This window comes from Plectropomus leopardus, chromosome 10, assembly GCF_026936395.1.
Source record: "Plectropomus leopardus strain MGB_pleo_1.0 chromosome 10, ASM2693639v1, whole genome shotgun sequence".
Lineage (NCBI taxonomy): Eukaryota > Metazoa > Chordata > Actinopteri > Perciformes > Serranidae > Plectropomus > Plectropomus leopardus.
The window spans coordinates 16,210,862-16,234,209 of record NC_142185.1 but is presented as its reverse complement, the minus strand read 5'-3'; the positions used below and the strand labels follow the sequence as shown (position 1 = coordinate 16,234,209).

Sequence of the window (23,348 nt, the reverse complement as noted above, 5' to 3'; positions counted from 1 at the left end):
CAGTAGTGCTCATTGTGGTCACAAGTCGACCAAAACATTTGCATTTTTTTCCCATATTTTACATTTTGATTCTCAACCTAAAATATTTAAAGAATACACATGCAGCTGATCTAGTTCAACAACATTTACATTCTGATGGATTGCACTGCGATCTTTTGTGATACATTCTACCCATTAACCTTTAGCTCAGTTTGCCTGAGAAAAAAAAAGCAGGCAACACCAAGGCAGTAAGACAGTAAAAAGGCAAGTGCCCTAGTATAAAAATGATTAAATCCTGTCTCCATTTCTCCTCCTTTGTGTTTCAGAGCTTACCAGTTCATCCATGGTGCGTGGCATGGCCCTAGCCTGGCAGCAGATGGCAGCCATAATGATCAAGAGGTTCCACCACAGCCGCAGAGACTGGAAGGGCCTGATCTCTCAGATCCTGCTCCCTGTTCTGTTCATGGTGGCTGCTATGGGCCTGAGCTCCATCAAGAATGACCTGCAGCACTATCCAGAGCTGGAGCTCAGCCCAGCGCTTTACAAGTTTGGACCAAGCTACTCTTTCTTCAGGTCAGTCTCCATGGTGAAGAACATACAAGAGAGCAATTGGGGGGGGGGGGGCAGAGGTAAACGACACTGATCAGGGGATTTTACTTCAGGCATGTTTGGAGCAATTCAATCGAACTCTGCAGCTTTGCTCTTTTATTTGGTCAAGGTCAGACAAATGCAAGTAAGATTCAAGTGGCAATCACACCAAGGCACTTGGTTCTTGTCAAAGCAAATTTTGATGTGATTTCTCTGAGCAATTCCTGGAAACTGGTTAATGTATAAACATGGTGAAATATGGCAAATATTATGAACAAATCATCATGATACAGCTGATACCACTGACTTGGTTTGTTGCAATGCTTGGAGGATGATGTATTGCAATGCCATGTTCTGGTGTTTCCCTAGCATTGAGAACACACTGTAGTAAAAGATCAAACTTTTTAACCACAGAGTTGCTGGCTGCAAAACCCCTGCAACATTTTGTGAAGGGTTGATGCATCTCGTTGATTGGTCCGTTGGGTTCCTCTATCAGTTAGAGGGGAATGACATGTCTCACTTGTTATAAAACTAATTTGAAGCTGCAGTTTGTTGAAGGGCAGACGGACCTTAAGGAGAGGGAGCGAGAGAGAACGCGAGGGAGAGAGATGATCATGATGAAGACGGATGAGATGTGAGATCAAAGTGAGAGAGATTAAGAGTGTCAGGAGGTTGCGAGATGTCTTCATTCTTGAGAAATGCTGTTGTTTGATCAAGGGGATATGTAGCAAGGGAGAAAGTGCTGAGGTGCCAATCCATATCAAAGACCCAATGGATGCTCTCACTAGTCCTCTTCAGCTTGATATACAAAAGAGATTGAAAAATGTTATTTATCTATTTATCACTGATATCTTTGGGGATGCTCAGGGAGGTTATAGGAACTAGTCTTGCATTTTATGAACTTTTTTAGAGCACTGTTTCAGACTTGCCTGTATGAACAATGCAATCATTTGAATCTGTATTTATAAGTGTACCTCTGCATGTGTTAAAATGCAGGAGAAGGATGGAAGAAATCCTCTTAAATGTAAAGTGGCAAATCAAATGTCCTCACTCTCCTTTTATCTGTCCAGTTCCCCACAGCAAGGATATTAGAATCACTGATTGCGCCCCCATGGTCACTTTATTGACAATATTGTGAGTCAGTGAATTGCTCTTACACCAGCTCCTCCACTAAGAAAACCTTGATAAATGCCAACCTTGCAACCCCAGCCACCAAGATTGATTTGAATAAATCAAGAACCAAACCTCTCTGCCGTGTTAGAGTGTTATGAACCAACCTTCTTCTTGAGTTACTTCATGTTATCACTGTTGTAAATACGTTGTAGTTCACTAAAATGTCTGTGTATAACCTTTGAGTTGAGACTGAGTGTTTGTTGTCTGTCTCCATAGTAACCAAAATCCCAACTCCACCCATCTGGTGGACACCATGATGTCATTCCCTGGGATCGATAACACCTGCATCGACAGATCCAATAACCCGTACGTAATCACACCTCAAATCCAGCTGTATTTTTTTTTTTCCGAAAATGATACATTTGTCCGCATTTCCCTGGGGAACCTCAGCTCAGTGTCTGTGTTCACTCTTATCCACACGTACAGTGTTTTCATATTTCACTCATTGTCATGCTTTTCATGCCTCCTCCTTCACCTTGTTTCATTTTACTAGTCTGCCTCCCTCCAATTCATGCTGCTCTCTCTCTCTCTCTCATTCTCTCTCTCCTTGGTGTCTGTTATGTCCCTCTCTCTATTTTCCTGATGCTATGCTCAACATATGTGGCTGAAAGCCTGCGACTCTGCGATTCGAGAGCATCATTTGTATTCCATAAACACCCTATGTTTATAGGGAAGATTTTCCCCTTACAGGCACTCAAATCAATGTTGGCACTCATGAACCAGACCTCGGAGGCATTTTAAAATGCTCTGCCAAAAAAAAGAAGAAGAAATAGAGACAGAGTCAACGATCCTGTGGTAGAAAAGAGACTGCATGTTTCTCTCATGATGTCTTATATTCACAACATGACAATGACTGAAGGATTGCAGAGTGCAGCATTTACATATATTTAAATAGATAAATAATAGTATGATATACCGTATGGTCCCATGACTGGGTTCATTGTTGTTGGCCAAATTATATCTAAAGTAACAGGTGTGCATGTGAGTATGCAAAGATTTGTCTGTTGCTACACTATCTTTGTGATTTGCACAAAATGTCCCTGAAAGCATTTGGCTGAAAACAAAAATGTGGGGGAGTTGAACATCAACCCACACAAGCAAATGTCCCACAATATGATATTATAACACATATTAAACAGCTTTCAAAACAGTTTTCGCCCGATATCAGAGAAAATATTTGGGTCCTGATCTCACAAAAATCCTGCAAGCTCCCAGCTGCTCTGTGAATGGCTGCAGATTTTGCCACAATGTGTAAACAGGTTTTTAACATTGTTACAGACCATCAGTTCAACTCAGTCTCAGGTTGTATTCTGGGATGTGTCTAAGGATCGTCTTGTGGCACTATCACACACTGCAGACTCTCATCATTTCACTGAGCCACTGTTTCACTTTGTGAGTGTTTCATTTTAAGGGTCTGCACAAGAAGCACAAGCAAGTGGAGTTCCAGAGGGAACAGCTCCAAACCATTTAGTGTCTGTAAATGTACCCATCAGGAACAGGTGAGACTTGGTCACTGAGAACACTCGGTGTGTTTGTATGTGTATGTGCGTGAGTGGATTTTTGTACAGTCATGCATCTACGTTTGTACACATGAATGTGTCATCCTGTGGCCGATTGTTTGAAAAAGGCCATGCATAATGTGTTTGTCTCTTCCCCACACTGCAGATTTGTGATGGGAAGAACTTCCAGCCCCCCCATAAGCAGATCCCCTCGTCTCAGATTATGTATAACGTGACTGGTATCGATTTGGATGACTACCTGATTGCCACAGCTAATGACTTCATCAGGAATAGGTGAATGCAGCCAGTGTTTACATTTGGTTAATGTCACCACATTGAGAATTCAACCCAGGCTTCACTGATAGTTTGTTGTAGTCTGAGTGCTAATTAACACTGATTGCGTGAACTCTATGAGGCAATATTCCAAGAGAACCCAATTAGTTGTACTTAATTCATATAATTTCCTATTTTAGAATTACATTTCATAATATTACATCATTTTGATGAATTAACATAGTTTGAGAAAGTTTGAAATAATGTATGGGGTTCTTTTTTTTTTCTTCGATATGTTTAATTCAGAGTAGACGAATGACCCAAATACAAATTGTATTTGTATCTCCAAGTGCGACTTTTTTCTTTCTTTCAGTCATTGAAAAAATTGGCATCAGTTGACTAGGAAGCTTTAAATAGTTAAAATTTGCAGTGCTGGAGAGAAAGGAGAGTCTATTGTTTTGAAAACAAGGTTGTGCGTAAATCTAATTGGCTGTTGACCGCAAGAATATCAGTTGCAACCAAAAGCTTAGTTCTCATAGTTGCTCTATTTCACAAGAATGAGCCTCCGCTACTGTGTCAATCACGGCAGTTGTGCTTTTAATGTGTGGTCTTAAGAATTTACCCAAAATTTCTTATCTGCAGGTGGAAATTTGCTTTGATTACAAGAAAAACAAGCAAGCAAACAACACAGTGTGCCAGATCTTATTTCTCAGCAGCATTCGGACCTCTGCTGTTTTTATCGATATGTTTTGTTTTTTGTTTTTTTTTTTCAGGTATGGTGGCTTTTCTTTTGGCATGCCCCTCCCTCCTGACTTGCTCATGGATGTAACAGCGGTGCCCAAAAACCGTACTCTGGCTAAGGTAACTTCGTCTCCTTCTTCCCTGCTGCCTGTCTTGTTATCACCGTAATGGCTGTACTGCTGAGTAGCTGAGAGTTAAAACACAACAACCTATCTTAAGTTGTTTGGCTTCATGATTCAGGCTCACTGAAGGAGCTGCATTTTTATTGCATCAGTGTCATCATAAATGTGCTTTACTGGAGCAATCGTGCCACTGTTTTACTGTGTACATATTCTCATATGGGTGGCATCTGCATTTATTGTAACTTGAAAGCCTCAAAACATTGGAACATATATTGTAGTGATGTAGTATTCTCAAATATCCTGATCTGTGGCTGCATGAATGATGGTTTCTGTGCATGTCTGGGTTTGTGCTCACATCGGTTTAGGTCTGGTTCAACCCAGAGGGCCATCACACAATGCCAGCATACCTAAACAGCATCAACAACATCATCCTGCGCTCCAATCTGCCAGCAGACAAGGATCCACGGAAATATGGTAAGCTGGAGTTAATGCTGAAAAAAAAAGTTATTAGTGAAATATATAACTTGGTCTGAGATTTCAGTTTAATTTATCAACATATACATTTAATACTAAAGCTCATTGTGATTTATTGTTTTCCATGTCAATATACATATGCTGCTTTCACTCATAGTTTGTGATGTTTTGGTGATTTTAGAAAACGTCTGTACATATTGTTTTTTGGTGACGATAAACTGAGGAGAAGGTCTGGAAAAAAGGCATGACTGGAATTGTGTAGAGGGGAGGCACACACATGTATTGCGAAAATCTATTGACCCAGCAAGGTGCTACTGATTGAACACCCAATGCATTTTGTATAGTAAATATAAGGAGAGCAGTAAACAGTGTGTTTACTCATGGTTCATTTCACTGGATTAAAGCCAGGGGGTGCTGTGTGTCCTTAGACTCACATCAGTATGTCTGATGAATACTGATGAGTGCCGCTCACTGGGGAGCTGTGCTAAAGAGAAAGAGGCTGGCCCATGTTCTCAGTGCTGTTTCTGCTGTATCTGTATCGCCCTGACCATCTGCCTGCAGGCAGCTGAACACGAGCATACACATAAACACACATGATGTAGTACATACAGTGCATACACAGAAGCATACGCACAGACACACACATTTCTTCCACACTGGATGACAAAAGTGCTTGAGGGTGGAGTGAATGATACCAGTCAACTCACAGAGGTAGCGGGTGGTGTCAGGGGTGGAGATCCAAGGAGATGGTTTATCTGTCCACTTTGAAGCCCCCAGCTTTGCACTGTGTACTGCAGTTCCAAGTCTGGGTTCTGAACCTTTAGAGATCTGCATCAAACAGTTTTTATGCCACTTTGGCAGAACTGCCCTCTGCCACAGATGTGCCATCACAATCCTGTCCACTTTCCACATGAGAGATTCTGATCGCTCCCACCTGCAAAAATATTTTGTATTGAATGTCTGTCTGCCTCATCCCCAGAGGAAATATACAGTTACTCAACCATTTAATAATCTAACCTTAAAGGACGTGAAATGAAATGAAAGCTTATTTAATGCTTTTAAAGATAAAGAGAAGAAAACAGCCTCAGTTTGAAGCAGTGAGAACTAAAATCTAAAAATGTTATGGATCATGACACATTTGTTTAATTTAATGAATCAACAGAAAAAGCAACAACTTAAGTAATGATTCAATTGTTTAAGCCAATTTTAAACTTTTCCAATGTGAGTATTAGGTGGCCTATATGATTTGAGTTTGGCCCAGTTTAAAAAAATATGATAGCAGAACCAATGCAAGTACCCCTAAAGTGATATCAATACCAATAGAGTTCTTCATTTGATACCTTTGATACCATGAGATGCCACAGGTGTGTTGTATAGCCATTCATTTCAAACATTCTGGTGGCATCTCGGCATGCTGAACTGCCAACTAATGTCAAATACACTGTGCTCAACATCATCGCGGAGTGCTTGAATTGTAGCTGCTGGGCCAGTTCACATGTTGTATTAAATTAAAGAATGTTTGCTGTGATTGGCTGTGAGCAAAACTGAGTCTGGGTTATTTCAGTTGATACCTTAAAGATATCTTGTATCAATACCCAGCCCTGTCCACGATAGTGTATTAAATATTTTCGGTCTGTTTGTCTGTTTTTTTTCCTTTTGTTTACTTTTTTCCATTTTCAGACCAAAGAATTTATTGATCACCCAAGAAATGAGCACATTAATCGAAAATGAAAATTATAGCTCGTTGCAGATGCAGCCATTTACCATTGGACAGGATACAAGCTAGATCTGGGAACATCCGACCTTAGAGCACTAGTGATGAAGTGTTAATGATTACAGGTCAGATTTGGATTAGTCGATAGAACCCATCAATTCCACCAAAGTGCCCTTGAGCACTGAGCCTCCGACCTGCTCCGGGGCTGCTGTGCTCTGGGTTAACTCACACTCTCCTATCTCAGGAAATGTAAACAGAGACATGTGGGAGAGCAGTTCATGTCTGTGAGCATCTAGAAGACCCTGTAAAAAAAATGATAAAGAAAATTCAATTTCCTTTGTGTGCACTGGCAAATGAAATCATCTTGCTCTATATTTTTCAATTGACTGTGTCTCAGGCTAAGAGAATATCATTGCTCATTTGGTTCCTGTGCTGAAAAATAGCCCACTTGCTGTTGTTTTTTTCTATTGCTAACACAATACTGTTTCTTTCTATTACAGCTATTTCAGTTTCCAGTCACCCCTACTTCGGCCGAGCAGATAATGAAGAATCAATGTAAGGACCGTGCTTTAAATTCTTCCTTCTGCTGAGCTGACTGTTGATGTTCAACAATGTCAACAACAACAACAACAACAACAACAACTATGACAAAAATAATTCAAATCAGCATTCAAATTGGTTAAATATCCCAGATTTAGTCAAGTCATGCTGAATATTCTCGGCTGTTGTTTGTCTGAGCCCAAGTTGAATTATTGAAGTATCCTACTTTTCAATTCAGGACATCAAAGTCAGGGTGGACTCAGGGCAGGGAGGTACATGACAGCAGTATTTACCCATATTTGATTTTCTAAATGGATTTCCCTGAGCTTGCACTATTGATCAGAGTCCCAATATAATGAGTGTTTACCCTGAGGGTGGCACAGAGGTGGATTGATTCTAAACCTACTTCCCAAAATGAGTTTATTTAAAATACTCCACATTCTGTTTTAGAGACACAGACTGCGGAATTAGTGCTCGTGTGTGTGCTTGCATGTATGTCTGCAATCGTGCGTGTTCCAGAGGATCAAATCACATAATTCCTAGAGTGGATTGAACTGAAGCCGTGGCCTCATGGAGGTCTGTTCTCTCTTGAGCCTTATTAGCACTAACCATTTCACTAGCTATTTCCCTGCTTTTACTGCCCCTCAGTTTCGCCAGATACTCCACATTTCTTTATGAGTATAGTATTTACGTAGCTTTTTGCCTGCCTAGGTACTGCAGCAGCTGCAATTACCCCTCTGTGGTATCTGCTTCCTCACTTGATGTATTGATCCAGGTTGAGATATGTTAAAGATACAAAAGGCTTATTACTCCAACTGTCTTGGTAGCTTTGCCCACGGGAAAAATTCTACAATTATGTTGTCCGTACTGGTAACCAACCTGCTCAGTAGCTGCTGCTGCTGGCTGTCCTCTGTAGTTGATGCTGCCCTCAAACGCCCACCACGTCCCTCTGTGCTTTTCTTTCTCCTTCCCACTTGGTCACACTGCCAGCTTCATCCTCGTCCTCTCTTTCAGCCACATGCAGCTTATTCTGTTTGGTTGGTGGTGTGCCCCAGCCAGAGGCGAGAGGTAAAAGTACTACAGTAGCATGCAGGGTAGGAAAGAGAGCATGAGAGATGAACAGGTAGTGGCATCAAGAAAGTTTGAATGAGCGCCCTGGGTTGAAGAGTAACTGAGGGATCAAAGCCAACATGCTGGTTGTCTGGGGTCTCGACTGGACAATAGACTCTGCAGCCTCGCGGCAGCACCACTTCTCACTCTACAGCAAAAGCAGTAAGAAGCTGTTCTCAACATGAAGCCATCTGTTTCTTTTGCAGTTATTATCTTGTCAGAGGCGAGGCACAAGCATCTCTTTTAACGAAGCTGTTTGTTATTAATGGAATTGCATTTATTGCGAGCCACTTCAGTAGTTCAAATGAGTCAGGTCCCAGAAGGGAACGATATGATGGTGTGTAGGAGGGCTTTATCATGGGCCATTGTTTTTGGAAAGGAATTAAACCAGGTTGCCTCACTCAGAGTGACTCAGCACATCAGAGTAGCCTATATTGATTTGTTTGTGCACTTTGTTGTCATTGAATCAAACCTTTCAGCTACCAAAAAGCTACCGCCTTAAAGTTAGAATTCAAAGGATACCTTTTATGTGCATTTTCAGGTTCATACTTGTATTTGGGGTTTCTACTAGAGCATGTTTTACATGCTTTAATAGTCAAAAATCGCTTTATTTTCCTCATACTGTCTGTGTTGGAACACCTGCACTCACCCTCTGTTTGAAAAGGCTCCAGTCAAGAACCTGTCTCTTTCAGTCCCTGTCACAAAAAAGGCCGCCTCTGGTCAGCGTTTTCGCTGTATCTTGGCATCTCTGCACTGTTATTGCAGCCAGGGGAGAATAGAGACACTTTCTACTGCGAAAAAAAAAACACCATCAAAGGCTTCTAAACACAAGCCAACATGTACATGCAGCAAAAATATGATTCAAAATTGGGAAGAAATAAACATCAGTATCCAAGATTATATGTTTTCCTGATGTTAGCATTTGGCTATATGTAGCAGTGTACTTGAATCTGAGAAATGGATATGTACAACACACTTCCTCCCATTAAAATCACCAATAAAAGCTTCTAAACAGAAAGTAAGAACATCAGCAACCAAGATTACATGTTTCCCTGTCGTGCTCACAGGGATCACTTTTACAGTTTAATATGAACAACCAACATTGTAACATTATATATCAGAAAATACAGAAAGGCATAATAGCTCCCCTCTAAGGAGTACATCACATATTACCATGCACTGCAGTAACATAATGGGCATTAATAGAGTTGATGTGGTTGAATGATAATTCACTAATTACAGATATGGCTGGTAATTAATGACACCAGTGCTGTCGCTGACATCTGAATGATCCAATTTTTGTCCTCGCAGTGTCCAGGGAATGCTCCAGATCCTCGTGGCTATGTGCGTGCTGACGGGTTATTCGATCACGACCGCCAGCTTTGCCATCTATGAAGTCTCTGAGCACCACAGTGGCTCCAAGAGGCTCCAGCACATCTCAGGCATCAGCGAGCCATTCTACTGGGCTGTGAACTTCTTTTATGACATGGTAACATCCCAAATGGACAGCTCACTAACCCTAGTTAAATATAGTCAGTCTCTTGTGTGTTTAAATCATGCTCACTAAAACACATGCATATGTATGATATATTGCTTTACCATGTTCGATTCTAGATTGCAGTAGTAGATGCAAAATATACCCAGGCTTACTTAATAATGTATTCATTCATTCATTTAACAAAATATGTTTATATCATTATTAGTACATTGATTTGGAGCTAATTTACCAATGAAATGACATGCTTCATGGTGCTCCATTGTGTCTTTTTCCACAGGGCATGTATTTGATCCCTGTGACCTTGACTGTTGGTGTGATCGCAGCCTTCCAGGTTCCAGCCTTCACAGATCGGCAAAACTTGGGTGCAGTAACCCTGCTTCTGGTACTCTTTGGGTGAGTAATTTGGCCTCACTGCGTGTGTGAGTGTTTGCAGTCTAACAATGTATTCACTTTGGGGTATTGATTTTCAAAGCCTGCTGAACAATGACCGTCAGTTTATGGCATCGTTGGTCTTTTGGCTTGTTTTGTTCATGATCAAAAGTGATTTGATGATGAATCAGGCTGTCATGAGACTGAAACATCTGAATTATTCAGAGACAAAAGCCAATGAACTATTTCAAAATTAGCTGTTTTGTCCTTTGTAAGAGGAACACTATGTGTTATTATAACTGGTGTGTTAGTTCTGTAGCCCTTGCCATCAGATCAATCAGTTATGATGATATTGAACTCACCAATTGTGTAGATCTCATGACACATCACAAAAAAAAAGCTTTTTCCTACTGCCGTCCCTTTCCCCTGCCTGGACGGATAAGAAAATAAAAAAAGATTACATGCTTTTTAAACCTAAGGAAAAACATCAATAGTAAATGCCTCAAACTACCAAAAACAGTGCGATGTAAACAATCCTACAAGGGGCCAACAACAATGGGGAGACTTAGGAGCAAGAAGCAAAGAATAGTTAATACCTCCCATATTGTACATGGACACACTGTGATTTTGGACTTACGATATGTCAGGGTTTCCCATAGGGCTGCCGCCTGAAAGTTGGAGATTCAAATCATCAGTCGGAGACCCCTCAGTGGACTTTGATTGCTTCAAGTCGAGCAGTTTTTTGTTTTGTTTTTTGCTTGTCATTGTGCTGTGCAGAGTATTTATGGGGATGGTTTGGTTCATAGATTTTGGAGTGAAGCGAGCACTCTTGACTTTGACACTACTCTTGATAACATCGTTCTAACGTTAAAACTTTATATGAAATTAACCCTGAATCATCAAATATTCGTATTGAACAGCCAAATCTGATTCGACTGACATAATTCTGAGTCAGGTTCAGCCCTAGTGTCCCACAAATTAATTTATTTCTAGTGGTCTAACATGATTTAAACATCTGCCATCACGTATTGATTCCATATTTTTGGAGCTGGACCATTAATTAGGAGTGCTAGTGCAATATATTGACAATTGTTATTCTTACCACCACACTCTCAGCGTGCAGAGCGTACTCAGGGCACAGACAGAGCAGCAGAGCACCAAGTGCAGTGAAAGGGGAACCAAACAGTTCGTCTGCAGCAGCTGCTTCTGTCATTCATCGATCTGATCAGCTCCGACCAGATCAGCAGATAAATTAACTCTGTGACTCAAATGGATTCTTAGGAAAAATAACTTTTGAGGAGCTCTGCCTGTGCTTCCGTCGTCAGCTACTGCCATAAATAGATTGTTATTCTGTGGGAAAAACTGCATATACAGCGGCTGCAGATTTGCATAGATGTGCATTGTCTCGATTTATTTAAACTGCTCTCCAGAGTTGACATAAAAATAGGTTACAAAAATAGGTCCAGTTGTTTAACAAACACAGTGGTGAGATGGTTATACAGGTTGAATCAAGTTGACAGTTTACTTTGATGGTAAAACTAAAGGGGATGCACCTATATTGCCAGGAGTGATTCCAACAGCACATCTACTGCAGGTGGATCAAAGTTGAACCAGTAAGATGGATTGCACATGTTTGTATCAATGATGCCTTCTACCAAAATCTCAATAACTACTAAAAATATGATATCGACTCTGAAACAATCGAATGCATCAAAGCCCATTTGATGCTGCAGGACAATAATCCTCACCATGCACCAACAAATCAAAGGACTTTTTTGTTTTAGTCAAAGTTATTTGTTAAATGAAAGGCTTCTAAATTTTCAAAAGTGTGTCCTCACATGCCCACTGTATTTTCAAGCCTCCGCTGCGTGTTACTTTGGGTGCCACCAGGTTGGATTAACAGCGCTGAGCATACGGTGGCTGCCGTTCTTCAAATGCAAGCACAGCTCAATTTTTTCCAAATTTCTTGCAAAGACAGATGGTGGTAGGGCTGAAAGGATGATAGAAAAATCACTTCCAACATGTTTATCGTATTCAAGCCAAAGGCGCCAGAGAGAGGGATGGAGGGGGATCAGGAAGCAACAGGGCTAATGACAACAACAATATGACTTGGCTGATTTCATGATACCACGATTTTACATTGAATCTGACACTGAGAATTAGATTTTTGGATAGGTGCCAAACTAGTGGCACGCCACGTTTCCTCACATCTGGATTACTGAGATTGTTTACATCATTCCCTAAATGTAGCTGAAACTTAGTCCCCTATGTTTCCGTTTGCTGTCGCAAACCTCGTCCTGAGCCCCAGATCTTAGGGGGCCAAGTCAGCACTCTGCTTCTCATTTATCAGACAGATGTCTCCCTCCCAAGCAATGAATAATCACAGTCTGTCAGGCGGCACCCACCTGGTCTGGTCTGCAGCCTTCTTGCTTCTGTTCCTTGTCATGGCTTGGCATCCGCAGTCTGCCTACCAAGCACCTTTTTTTGGGCATTGCACGCAGATGCTTTGTCTCTGTCCGACTCAGTTTGTGTCTGTGTCTTTCTTTCGCCACTACTTTTTTCTTCTTCATCTCACTCTCCCTCCCTCTCTTTCCCTTCTCTGTCTTGCTGACCCAGACACCCCAATCAAATGAACAAGCAGATTATGTGAAAGAAAAGAGAGAACGAAAAAAAAGGAAAAGGATGTTCTACCACCAGGGGAATAAAGGGAGAAGTAATTTATCTTCCTCTCTTTTGGCATGATGACTGAATGTTTACCCTCCTCATGGTGTGGCATTTTCCCCCTTACATTTCAGTATTCTTTGGCGCCTATTTTCATCAGACTCACAGCTGCTCTGTTTAGTCTATGAAAGGACTGAACCACTTCAGTTAAGAAATGCAAGGTCATGTCATTTTAGAAGATGCATTTGTGAGGAGGACTGTATGAATTTTCCATATCCACTTTGTGTGTTTGTCTTTGTGGGTTTTCTGTAGTTGGTAACAACCCAGCCAGATCAAAGCAGTGCTATTTTAAGTTGTGTGTGTGTGCTTAGTAGGGGTTGACAAATTATTGGCCTGGCCAATTATCGGGGCTGATGTTTGGCATTTTGCAATACATGCAAGCATGCGAGGAACTTTTACTTTGTGAAACCTCAGAGAGCTATTTTTTTTCATTCATTTTTTATGTAAATATTCACTGAACATTATAGAAAAAAAGTTGCAGGGAACTTGCTGTATATAATGTTGAAAGCTTAAACTTAAATTAAACATTTACCAAAAGCAATGAAACAAAGTTTTGTGTTGGAGTTTGTTATATACCAAATTCTAAATTTGACAGAAATATTTTCGTTTTTATTGTAAATGCAAAATAAGTTCCAAAAATTGTCACTAATAATCTGTATTGATAGCATCCCTGAAAAACCGATATCAGTCAACCCCTAGTGTGTGTTTTGCTTAAAGTGTCCTGTCATTGTCAATTCTTTAGGTTCTCTACCTTCCCCTGGATGTATCTGTTAGCAGGCGTCTTCAAGGATGCAGAGATGGCCTTCATCGCATATGTGTGCATCAACCTCTTCATCAGTGTCAACACCATCATGTCCACCTCCGTCCTTTACTTCATTAGTCAGATCACAGTGATTAAACAGGAGGTGAGCATACCTGAGTTGAGATGCCTTCTGTTAGCAACTGAATATCTGAAGTAGCTAAATGCACACTTCAATGTGTGACTGTTCGTTCCCTGTAGATGCAGGGATATTGTTACAGAGGAGTATGAAGGGCAAACATACCTTACATATCCAGAGAAAGATTACAATTCAGGATGAGCTCTCAGGTCGCTGCAGTGTTTTATATCCTCTATTCTTATCCTTCCCCCTTCTCAATGTCTTCTCTTCTGTCTTCTGCTGCAGTTCGTCCAGAAAGTCTTCGAGCAGCTGAGCCATGCCTTCCTAATCTTCCCCCAGTTCAACTTTGGGGGCGGGCTGATAAAGTTGGCCAGGACGAACATAGAGGTCCAGCTGCTCAGTGGCTATGGCATTGATGCCTACAAGAACCCATACTCCACCGAAGCCCTCGGCTGGATGTTCATCTCCTCCTTCATCCAAGGCGTAGTCTTCTTCACACTACGCCTCCTGCTCAACAGGTTCCTCATACGCAAAGTGAGGTAAGGAAAACATAAGTCAGACGTGATGTGGTGATTCACATCCAGCCTTGTAATTGAATTGTAAATCCTCTGTATGTACACAATGTGTGGTTGAGATCAATTTCATTTGGTTTTCTAGCACATCTGGAAGTTTTGTTTTCTCTTAGTAGTATATGGAATTGAATAGTTGATATCCATGAGTCTCTTTAAGTATTTAAATAAAATACATAGTGAAAATACATGTGTTTAAAAGGTTAAATTAATGAAGATCAATATCAGAAATCTCTTTTGTAAAAGTATATGCCAAGAATATTTAGGCCCAGACATAGCAGACTCTTGAACCACTTTAGTAAAAGAATGTTCTTAAAAAGTACCAGCCAATCACATATTTAATGGGGCATTTTCTGTGTCTTTGCAAGTCACATTAACATAAAGGTGAAGTGCGTAAAATTTATGATGATTTTGTGGTGTCTAGCTGTGAATTGTAGATTACACCCAGCTAAAACTTACCCCGGCAAGAATTTTTTCATTGTTCATTATTTAAGAGGTTTTCATTGAGAACTGAATAATCCACAGAGGTCTCTTTCTCTCCAAAACAAAGAATGCAGGAAATTAAAACAGCTATAAACACAGAATAAATCAGTTACACGTAAAATCAGTGAATCTCCAGTGCGGTTTGTCATCTCAGTGACCACCTGCTACTCCACAACATGCCCACCCCTTTTCTCTCATAAGTTTATGTGTGCTCACCTTTTTCTGATCCAAACATTCAGGAGGTCTTTACTGTGAGCCAAATTATCTGTAGACACTTCTTCTTTTCCAGAGCAAACAGACCCGGTGGTTTAAATTCATCAAAAACAAAATAAAGCATTTTCAATTTATTTGGCATGTCCCTGCGGGCTGCTAGTCCAACACATGCTTATGTGAAGTCACCTTTTTTCTCAGATAACTTCAGATCCAGACTTTTAGGAGGTTTTAAGCAACAGGATTAAGCACTTTCACTTTATAAACATTGCAACCAGTGCTGCTTATTGCAGTTGGGCGATGTAAAAATGCAAATGGCCTTACCTGGAGCCAGAGTTTAGTTTGATCATTATGAGCTACTGTCGAAACATGGCAGTGGAATTGTCAATCTCCAAGAACCAGGGACCAACTCCCTATGTAGATATAAATGGCTTATTCCAAGGTAAGGAGAACAAAACAATTCTTATTTTCAGGTCATTACACACTATAGAAAACTTATATTCTATTTCTGCCAATATGTCCCTCTAAATCTTACACACTGGTCCTTAAAACACTGTGTAGGTATTATAAAATAATATACTTCAACTTTTTGCAGGAATTTGATTTGGAGCAAAAAGAAGGTGCCACAATTGACCTGTGAGGACGAGGATGAGGATGTAGCAGCTGAGCACCTGCGGGTGTCCAGTGGAGCAGCAAGCATGGACATACTGCAGGTCAACCAGCTGTCTAAGGTCTATCAACACCTCAAGAAGAAGATCCATGCTGTCAAGAAGATCTCTGTGGGCATCCCTGCGGGAGAGGTAAGCCGTTACCCCTAGTAGGAAGTCAGAAGGATAAGGAAAGGGGCGTTGCATAATTGATGACTATTATCAACATCCTGTGACAACAGCAGCACTGTTATTGTAGATAGGTACGAGTCACTATTCCACAGAATAGATACATTCATTGATAACCTGCCAAACTATGCCCCTGCAATACTGGAGGTGCCACTAGAAGGCACATTCCATAAATCAAAAAAGTATCAACAGCCTGTTGAACTTTTTTCACCTTATTTCCCTGGTAGAAACACTTCAGCCAAAACAACAGATCCTTAGGTGATTTTTCTCTCTGTAGATCTGAATACTGGCCATTTTGTTAATATAATATTTGAAAAAGCCCAAAGCATTATAGCACTGTAAAGTTGACAAATGCTCCAGAATTACTGAGCAATGAGTGTTCGCTTACAGTGCTTTGGTCTGCTGGGAGTGAATGGAGCAGGAAAAACTACCACCTTCAAGATGCTGACTGGAGATGTTAGCCCCACTGATGGCACTGCACAGATCAGGGATTGGGATGGGTAAGCTGTTTATGGATGTATTTGTTCATCATCACACACATATAATGCGCAAAAAAATTAACTCAAAGTTTTTTGCCTTTTACTTATTGAGGATATGGATTTGTTTTTGCTATCCCCTTTCTCTGATTCTGCAACAGAGCTTACCCAGACTTTTTTAGTCCAAAATAAATCTACCAGCACATCAAACACATAAAGGTGTCAGACTTATGTTAGAGTAAAAACAAATATCAATTTTATTTATATGTTTGTTGGTAAAGCTTTATGGTAACTGACTACAGGCCACAGTTGCCCTCTTGCTTTTCCTTCCATTGTGGCATACCATGCTCACTCCTGAATACACCAGGTAAATATTTGGTTACTTAAAATATATTCCTGCAAACCTGATTTATGAAAAGCACAATAGAGGACACAACAGAAGCCATCACAGGAGGACATAGCTTTGATTTCATCTCTACAGGTGCCCGAGCCACACTGTCTAATGAATCTGAGCTAGATTAAATTTGCATAGCACAAATACCCACAAATGAGGAATGATATTGCCTCCTATCTGCCAAAATGTTAACGGAAATGGTTTGGGTTTTAGCAAGTAGCAGTTGTACCATATACCCATATCTCAGACTATACGGGTATAAACCACTGTACTCACAAGACTTATAACAGCTCTGTTTTTAAGCTGTTTGGTGGATATTCCCAGCAGGATCATTGGATGGCATTTAAGAGAATATGCCTTTCTTTGTATTCTTTCTTCCCAGGCGGTTGGTTGACATCATGGAGTGCCGTAACCAGGGAATTAACATCGGCTACTGTCCCCAGGTGGATGCGCTGGACAGTCTGCTCACTGGAGAGGAACACTTGTACTTCTACGCTCGCATTCGAGGCATCTCAAAGAGAGAGATAGACAGGGTAAGGAAGATCTGCAGACTCTGTGCTGCTTTTCAAAGCTCTGGGTGGTGACAACACCATCCACAAAATGACACAGGATCTGATATAAATTCAAAGGTGCACTCGCACTGCAGGACTAGTAACTGTTGATGCTTCCATGCATACTGAATGAGAGGGCGCGCAGTGTTGAGCGATGTGTGCTGAAAGCTGTACTATCTGGGGCAAAATGGAAAAGCTTTTGTTGTCAGCTTGTGCAATCCAAACTTCAGAATTAAGCTGATGCTGTATGCTTCACTGCAGACAAATTTACATTTAAACGATACTTTGATGATGAGAGGATCTCATTTGACATGTCACTTTAGCCCCATTCTTCCCATTTATCTTTCTGAGAACTAATCAATCTTGCCTCTGTGGTGATTACTGAGTGTGCCTGTCTTTTGCTGCTGCTGCTGCTGACATGAGAAGAATCCACAGAACAACCAATCAACACATGATGTGATTTCTGATTTTCTATCTGGATTTTCTTCCCCCCAAAAGAAACAGAACAAAAACAGCTCTGAGGTGTGCAAAAAATGTGTGCAAAAACGTCATGACAAATTGAAATTGTGTGCAGAAAAACATCTATCTATATTTGTCTCTCTCTTTACACCATATTTGGATGCAGAAGTATAAAACATTGATTGCCTCCGACAATCTCAGTCATGTTACAAACAGAATCGCTCTCACACACACACATTAGCAAGGGTGCTGGTAGAAACACAGACACACATTTACTTACACACGCAGTGAGGCAGAGAAATGGATCTGTCTGGCTCTAGTCGGCATTGCTGCTGTCGTTACAGCTCCTCATCTCTTGTCTGGGTAGCGACAACAATGGTTATAATGGCCACAGCAATGGTGTGGGGCTAATTCACAAAGATGAGGTTATATATAGAGTTCCTCTTATGTTGTCTCCCACTGAGAGTCCCCTAGCTGTGGATAATGAGACAAGCCTTAATGGGGTCATTTTGCATTGACATGGTTTTGTCAGGCTTAATGAGCTGTTACATCAAAGGTGATAGAAAGTGGCTTTTATGAGGGAATGTAAAAAAAAAAAAAACTGCATATTTTGATGTGAACCAGTCAGGTATTGCCATGTTGCCAGTGCTGATAATTTGATTTTAGCTTCTGATTCTGTGTTTTTTACTTACGTATGTAACAGGGTTTTTCCTGCATAGAGAATTATGAGGCAACAGTCTCCATCAAAATTTGTCCCACCTCAAGCTCAAGACTAATTTGACAGGAGTGATAATTTAGGTGTGTTGCACTTCTGTAGTTTGTAACTGCAATTATGGTGTTACGCCAATGTTGTGGCGCTGTTGTAATCAGCGCAATGCACCAGGACAGGCGCTACCAAAATCGCCAAAGAAGTAGAAATGAACTGTCTGTTGAGGACCACAACAATGAGGGGTCCAGTCTGGTGCGCCACAGTGTTTTTGCGAGTAACGTCTTTGTCAAAGGTCAGCTTCTCTGTAACATAATAATGCTCTACAAAAAAACCTTCTCTGGCCATTACTCAACATTATAGCTCAGTAAGAGAAGGGGAGACATTTGATCAGGTACTGAATTTGTGAAACTAATCCTGAAACTGTGCTGACTGTATAGATCTTCTGCACTGCTGGAGGGAAGATGTGTGTGAAGCATCCATGTTTTTACAGACATCATTGTAAACTGTAATTGCAACTTGACTGGTTCACAATGGCACACAATCAAGAGGCAGTAATTCTAGTTACGTTTTTTTTTAAATGCTTCAAAAACAGGAGGGCATCCACATTTGTGTTAATATTTTAACAGCAGAATAAAACAGTTCTATAAGATATTCAGTATATCAGTATTTGTGGTTATATTCTCAGTCTCAAATAAAATTTAACCAGGTCATGTGATGTGCTACTTCATTACACAAACAAATCTTACTGAGACCGCAGAAAACTACAGATGAACATTTAATACCCAGGAATTAAATGTTCATTTTGAGCCAAGACAAACCCTGTGTAATGTCCTACGCTGTTCTAATAATAATCTGGATCAGTAAACTCACAATCATACTGAAAAATCAACACTAAAGGTAAATCCTTACAGAGAACAAGCAGATAATCTTAAGTGAACAGAGTCTATCAGCTGCATTTGCTTGCTTCAATGATCTGGTTCTCAAACTTGCCAACTAATGGGAAAGAGGCCAAAGCTTACCAATGGGAAATCACCTCAAGCTATTTGAAAATGAACTGGTATTTACAGCACACTATTTTATGTGATTAATAGGCAAGCATAGAGAGATTTAAGCCACTGAAATGGTTATGAACCACTAAGGGTTTTTTTCTTCCATCTGTGCTTTCAGTGTGGTTTAACACACAGGATAAATTCATATTCACCAAATAGATTATGCTGCGTCAGTTCCTGTTCTCTTAAGCTAAAGCCCCGGGACAGCATGGAGTTTAGATAGAATAAAGTCACGAAGTAAAATCATCATTGTTGTACAAACAAAATTAAATATGCATAGGCATGGGACAGATAGATTCTTTAGTTATTTGCAGTGCAGCTGGACAGAGTAGTAGGAGGCAATAGCAGAAATGAACATGAATATAAAGTAGCAAATAAGATGTAGGGCCAGCTTTTTGTAAATCCAGCTTTCCCTGCTGTATGTTGTGGGATATTGGACATTTTTTCTCCACAGAGAGGTCTTCCAGTTGATTGATTAAAGGGATGGAAAATCAACTCCTTGTAAAGGTCCGGTGTTGTTGTGTTTGAGCCACAGTTGGGGGGTTGACTTTATCCTCCTGCGTATGAAATTAGGGAGCGGCATACTGGTCTGTGAAATTGTCTCATTTTCCTTTATAGTCATAGAGCCATGCAGAGCAGTCATTAAACCCACTGACTCCCAGTATATGACTGCAAGACCATTACATATCTCTTCCATTGATTAGCAGTTTGCAGCAGAAACAGGTTAGGGGGTTTCCATTGACTACCTTCAGATATAAGCCTATTTGCATGAAAACAAAGCAAAACCTCAGACTACTATAGTTTTTTTATCATTTCAAACCACAAACCTTAACTGTAAATGTAAATAATTTGGTGTTCATTATTTTGTTCATTCACTGTATAATCCCCTGCATATTTCCTTTAAAGGTGGTGAACTACCTGCTGAAGAAACTGGAGTTGAGATACCACAGAAACATCATAACTGATGGTTACAGTTGCGGCACCCGCAGGAAGCTCTCAACTGCGCTGGCTCTCATCGGGCATCCACAGATCCTGCTCCTGGTGAGGAAACACCTGTTCACACTGCTGCCGCTGTCCATTTAATGGCCTAACTGGCCACCAGACAGCAAATATTAAACTAACTATTTACTACTGTTCCTCCTGAAAAGGTCCTTGAGGTAAAATAGATATTGATCCCCGAGACTTGACAGATCTCATATAGTTAATTAGTCTGTTTCCACAGACTCACCCAGGGGTGGCCTTCCCTGTTAGCTTTTAACTTTACTTCTACCTAATGTCTCTATCAAATCCTCTCTTCTCTTCCCTTCTCTTCTTCCTTGTGTTCTCAACCAGGTTTCTATTTTGTTTTTTCTGTATATCTTAATTTCCACATCCTCTCTTGAACTTTTCAGCAGCCTGGTGTTGTCTTCATCTTAATTTCTTCTTTTTCCTTTACCTTTTTTTGCTTTGTATGTAACACTTGGCCTCCATCTCCTTTCCTGTTTTGCAACTGTGCCTTTGTGTTTACTCTTTATTGTTCACCCTGCCCCTTGTTTTCTCCTCCTTCTACTGTATGTACCACACACTGTTTTCATTTAGCCCCAGCTTGTTTTCCCTTGATATCTCTACCCTGATTTCAACCTTCCTCTTTCCTCTTCTCATTCTCTTCTCTCTCCACAGGATGAGCCAAGCTCTGGCATGGACCCTCGGACCAAGCGTCACCTGTGGAAAATCATCTCTGAAGAAGTGAAAGGAAAATGCGCTGTGGTCCTTACCTCTCACAGGTTAGTACCAAATACATACACCTGCTACAGTCCATCATCACTGATCGAATTCTGTTTTATTTTATAGTATTTTGTATACACATATTGTTTATAGGATTAGGGCTACAATTACAGGTAAAATATAAGGTGAGCTTTTGCCCCCACAGTACTGTAGTTACCTTCGCTAAAGTAGTTATGTTTTTTGGTTTGGTTTCTTTGTCAGCGGGATTGGGGAAAACCCAGGGAAGAACGCATTCAGTTTTCGAACAGATCTGAATCCAAGAGCAGATACATCATTTCTATTTTTTAGACAGCATGAAAGACAGCATGCAGCACAATACAGTATGTTGCAAGACTCCCTTGGATCTGAAAAAGTGTTGAGAGGACTGACAGGACCATGCCACCTCCCAAAGCCATCCGTGCAGAGCAAGAATCACTGCTATGTGATATGTATTTGGGATACCCTCGGACAGACAGGGCAAAACAAATAGGACAAACAAAACAATGCTAGGGGTATAGCTACAAATGCAACTGAAAAAATGATGATAATAATAAAAGCATGTGAATATTGATAGATTTGCAAACAACGCCCCATAATGGCAAATGACCTCATCCACTATTATTCAAAGGTTGTCAATTAAGTTTACATAAGGTATCCAAATTTTATAATGGATGTCTTTTTTCCCCATTTTTTTCACTTTTGTTATAATTGCAAGGTATGGCATTTGGCCCAAATGCTATACATCTTAACATCCAGTAGATGGTAGTAAAGTTCAGTAGTGACTAAACAATAGCCAACTGCAGAAATTCGCAAACTCCATATCACAATCCACATTTTCATATCATGCAACTAATAATACTTCGCTCAGATCCACATGTGAATTGTTTGCAATCATTTCTACCTGAGATGTTAAAGAAAATTGATTGCAATTTACGATTCACAAGAACAAGCATTAATACCATCTGTTATTAAGAAGTATTTAAAAAATGCACAGCTGAGAATATGAGGCTTCAGCTAGGCACAACCATATTTTGACATCTTTCCAACAGTTTCGGAAATTATATCCAGACTATGTAGTAGTTGCACAAGCAAATTTGCATCATGGAAGACTGGACTATTGGCCTCGAGAATATCTGTGCCTTCAGAGTGTCCCTCAAAATAACAACTAGGATATGTACTAAATGTATTCTTTTTATTTCTGTGTGATGACAGGCATGGCTAATTACTGTATGCTCAAAGGATCGTCGTGTGACCTTTTATCTTTCTTTCTTTGTCTCTGTCTCTCAGCATGGAGGAGTGTGAGGCACTGTGCAGCCGTCTTGCCATCATGGTGAAAGGTCAGTTCCGTTGCCTGGGCTCCCTGCAGCACATTAAGAACAGGTTAGTGACCTCTGCTCATCCTCCAATCCAGCCATTACTGCTCTCCCCACCCTGAGCTCACAACCTCGTATTCTTCTCCCTCTGGGGTACTTTGTACAACTGATTGTTCAAGTTTACTTGTAACAATGCAACCCCCTGCTCCACACACACACACGCACACACAGACACACGCACGCATGCATACACACACACACACACACAGACAGCCAGCACCTAACCCCCACCTCTTAGACATGTAATAACACAGTGCTTTGTTTGTAAAATCTCCTTTGTGCAGGTTCGGCAGCGGGTTCACTGTGAAGATGTACTTGGCTAAGGCCTCCTGTGATGCAGAGGCAATCACTGGCTTCATGCAGCGTCGATTTCCCAGCACTTATCTCAAGGTGAGCCTCGCCAGCTATCCAACGTAGTTAAGAGTACTTGAAAGAGAAGAGAGGGAAGACTTAGTATATATTGGTTTGCAAAAAATTGTAGTTGTATGTATGTTTTTTTCTGCTAAATATTTCGTGAAGACTGGGCAAGCTGGGAATTTTTTTTTTTGATAGATGTGATGTCTGCTCAAATGGTTAGAAACAGCTTTTAATGTGTTTTACAGAATTTTGGTTACACAGACAACATATATCAGAATATATAACCTTCTACTTCGGCAATTTATTCTCAATACACAGGACCAGCACTCCTCTATGGTGGAGTACCACGTACCAATTGCACCAGGAGGGGTGGCTGACATCTTCGACCAGCTGGAGTCCAACAAGAATGCTCTGCAGATCAAACACTTCTCTGTGAGCCAGACCACACTGGATGAGGTGA

At 40.7% G+C, this 23,348-nt stretch overlaps 1 protein-coding gene across 1 annotated transcript in view; it reads left to right on the top strand.

Moving 5' to 3' along the window:
- abca12 (ATP binding cassette subfamily A member 12) overlaps positions 1-23,348 on the top strand; it is an 81,071-nt gene that overhangs the window by 56,459 nt on the left and 1,264 nt on the right. The window contains exons 52-70 of the mRNA XM_042494168.2: positions 306-552; positions 1,957-2,046; positions 3,152-3,239; positions 3,406-3,533; positions 4,286-4,373; positions 4,741-4,849; positions 7,064-7,118; positions 9,525-9,702; positions 9,989-10,104; positions 13,544-13,706; positions 13,965-14,218; positions 15,537-15,741; positions 16,168-16,277; positions 17,030-17,180; positions 20,322-20,456; positions 21,075-21,178; positions 22,446-22,538; positions 22,816-22,921; positions 23,207-23,344. Of these exons, the coding sequence (XP_042350102.2) occupies positions 306-552; positions 1,957-2,046; positions 3,152-3,239; positions 3,406-3,533; positions 4,286-4,373; positions 4,741-4,849; positions 7,064-7,118; positions 9,525-9,702; positions 9,989-10,104; positions 13,544-13,706; positions 13,965-14,218; positions 15,537-15,741; positions 16,168-16,277; positions 17,030-17,180; positions 20,322-20,456; positions 21,075-21,178; positions 22,446-22,538; positions 22,816-22,921; positions 23,207-23,344 (2,558 nt within the window). The remainder of the gene's footprint in view (positions 1-305; positions 553-1,956; positions 2,047-3,151; positions 3,240-3,405; positions 3,534-4,285; positions 4,374-4,740; positions 4,850-7,063; positions 7,119-9,524; positions 9,703-9,988; positions 10,105-13,543; positions 13,707-13,964; positions 14,219-15,536; positions 15,742-16,167; positions 16,278-17,029; positions 17,181-20,321; positions 20,457-21,074; positions 21,179-22,445; positions 22,539-22,815; positions 22,922-23,206; positions 23,345-23,348) is intronic.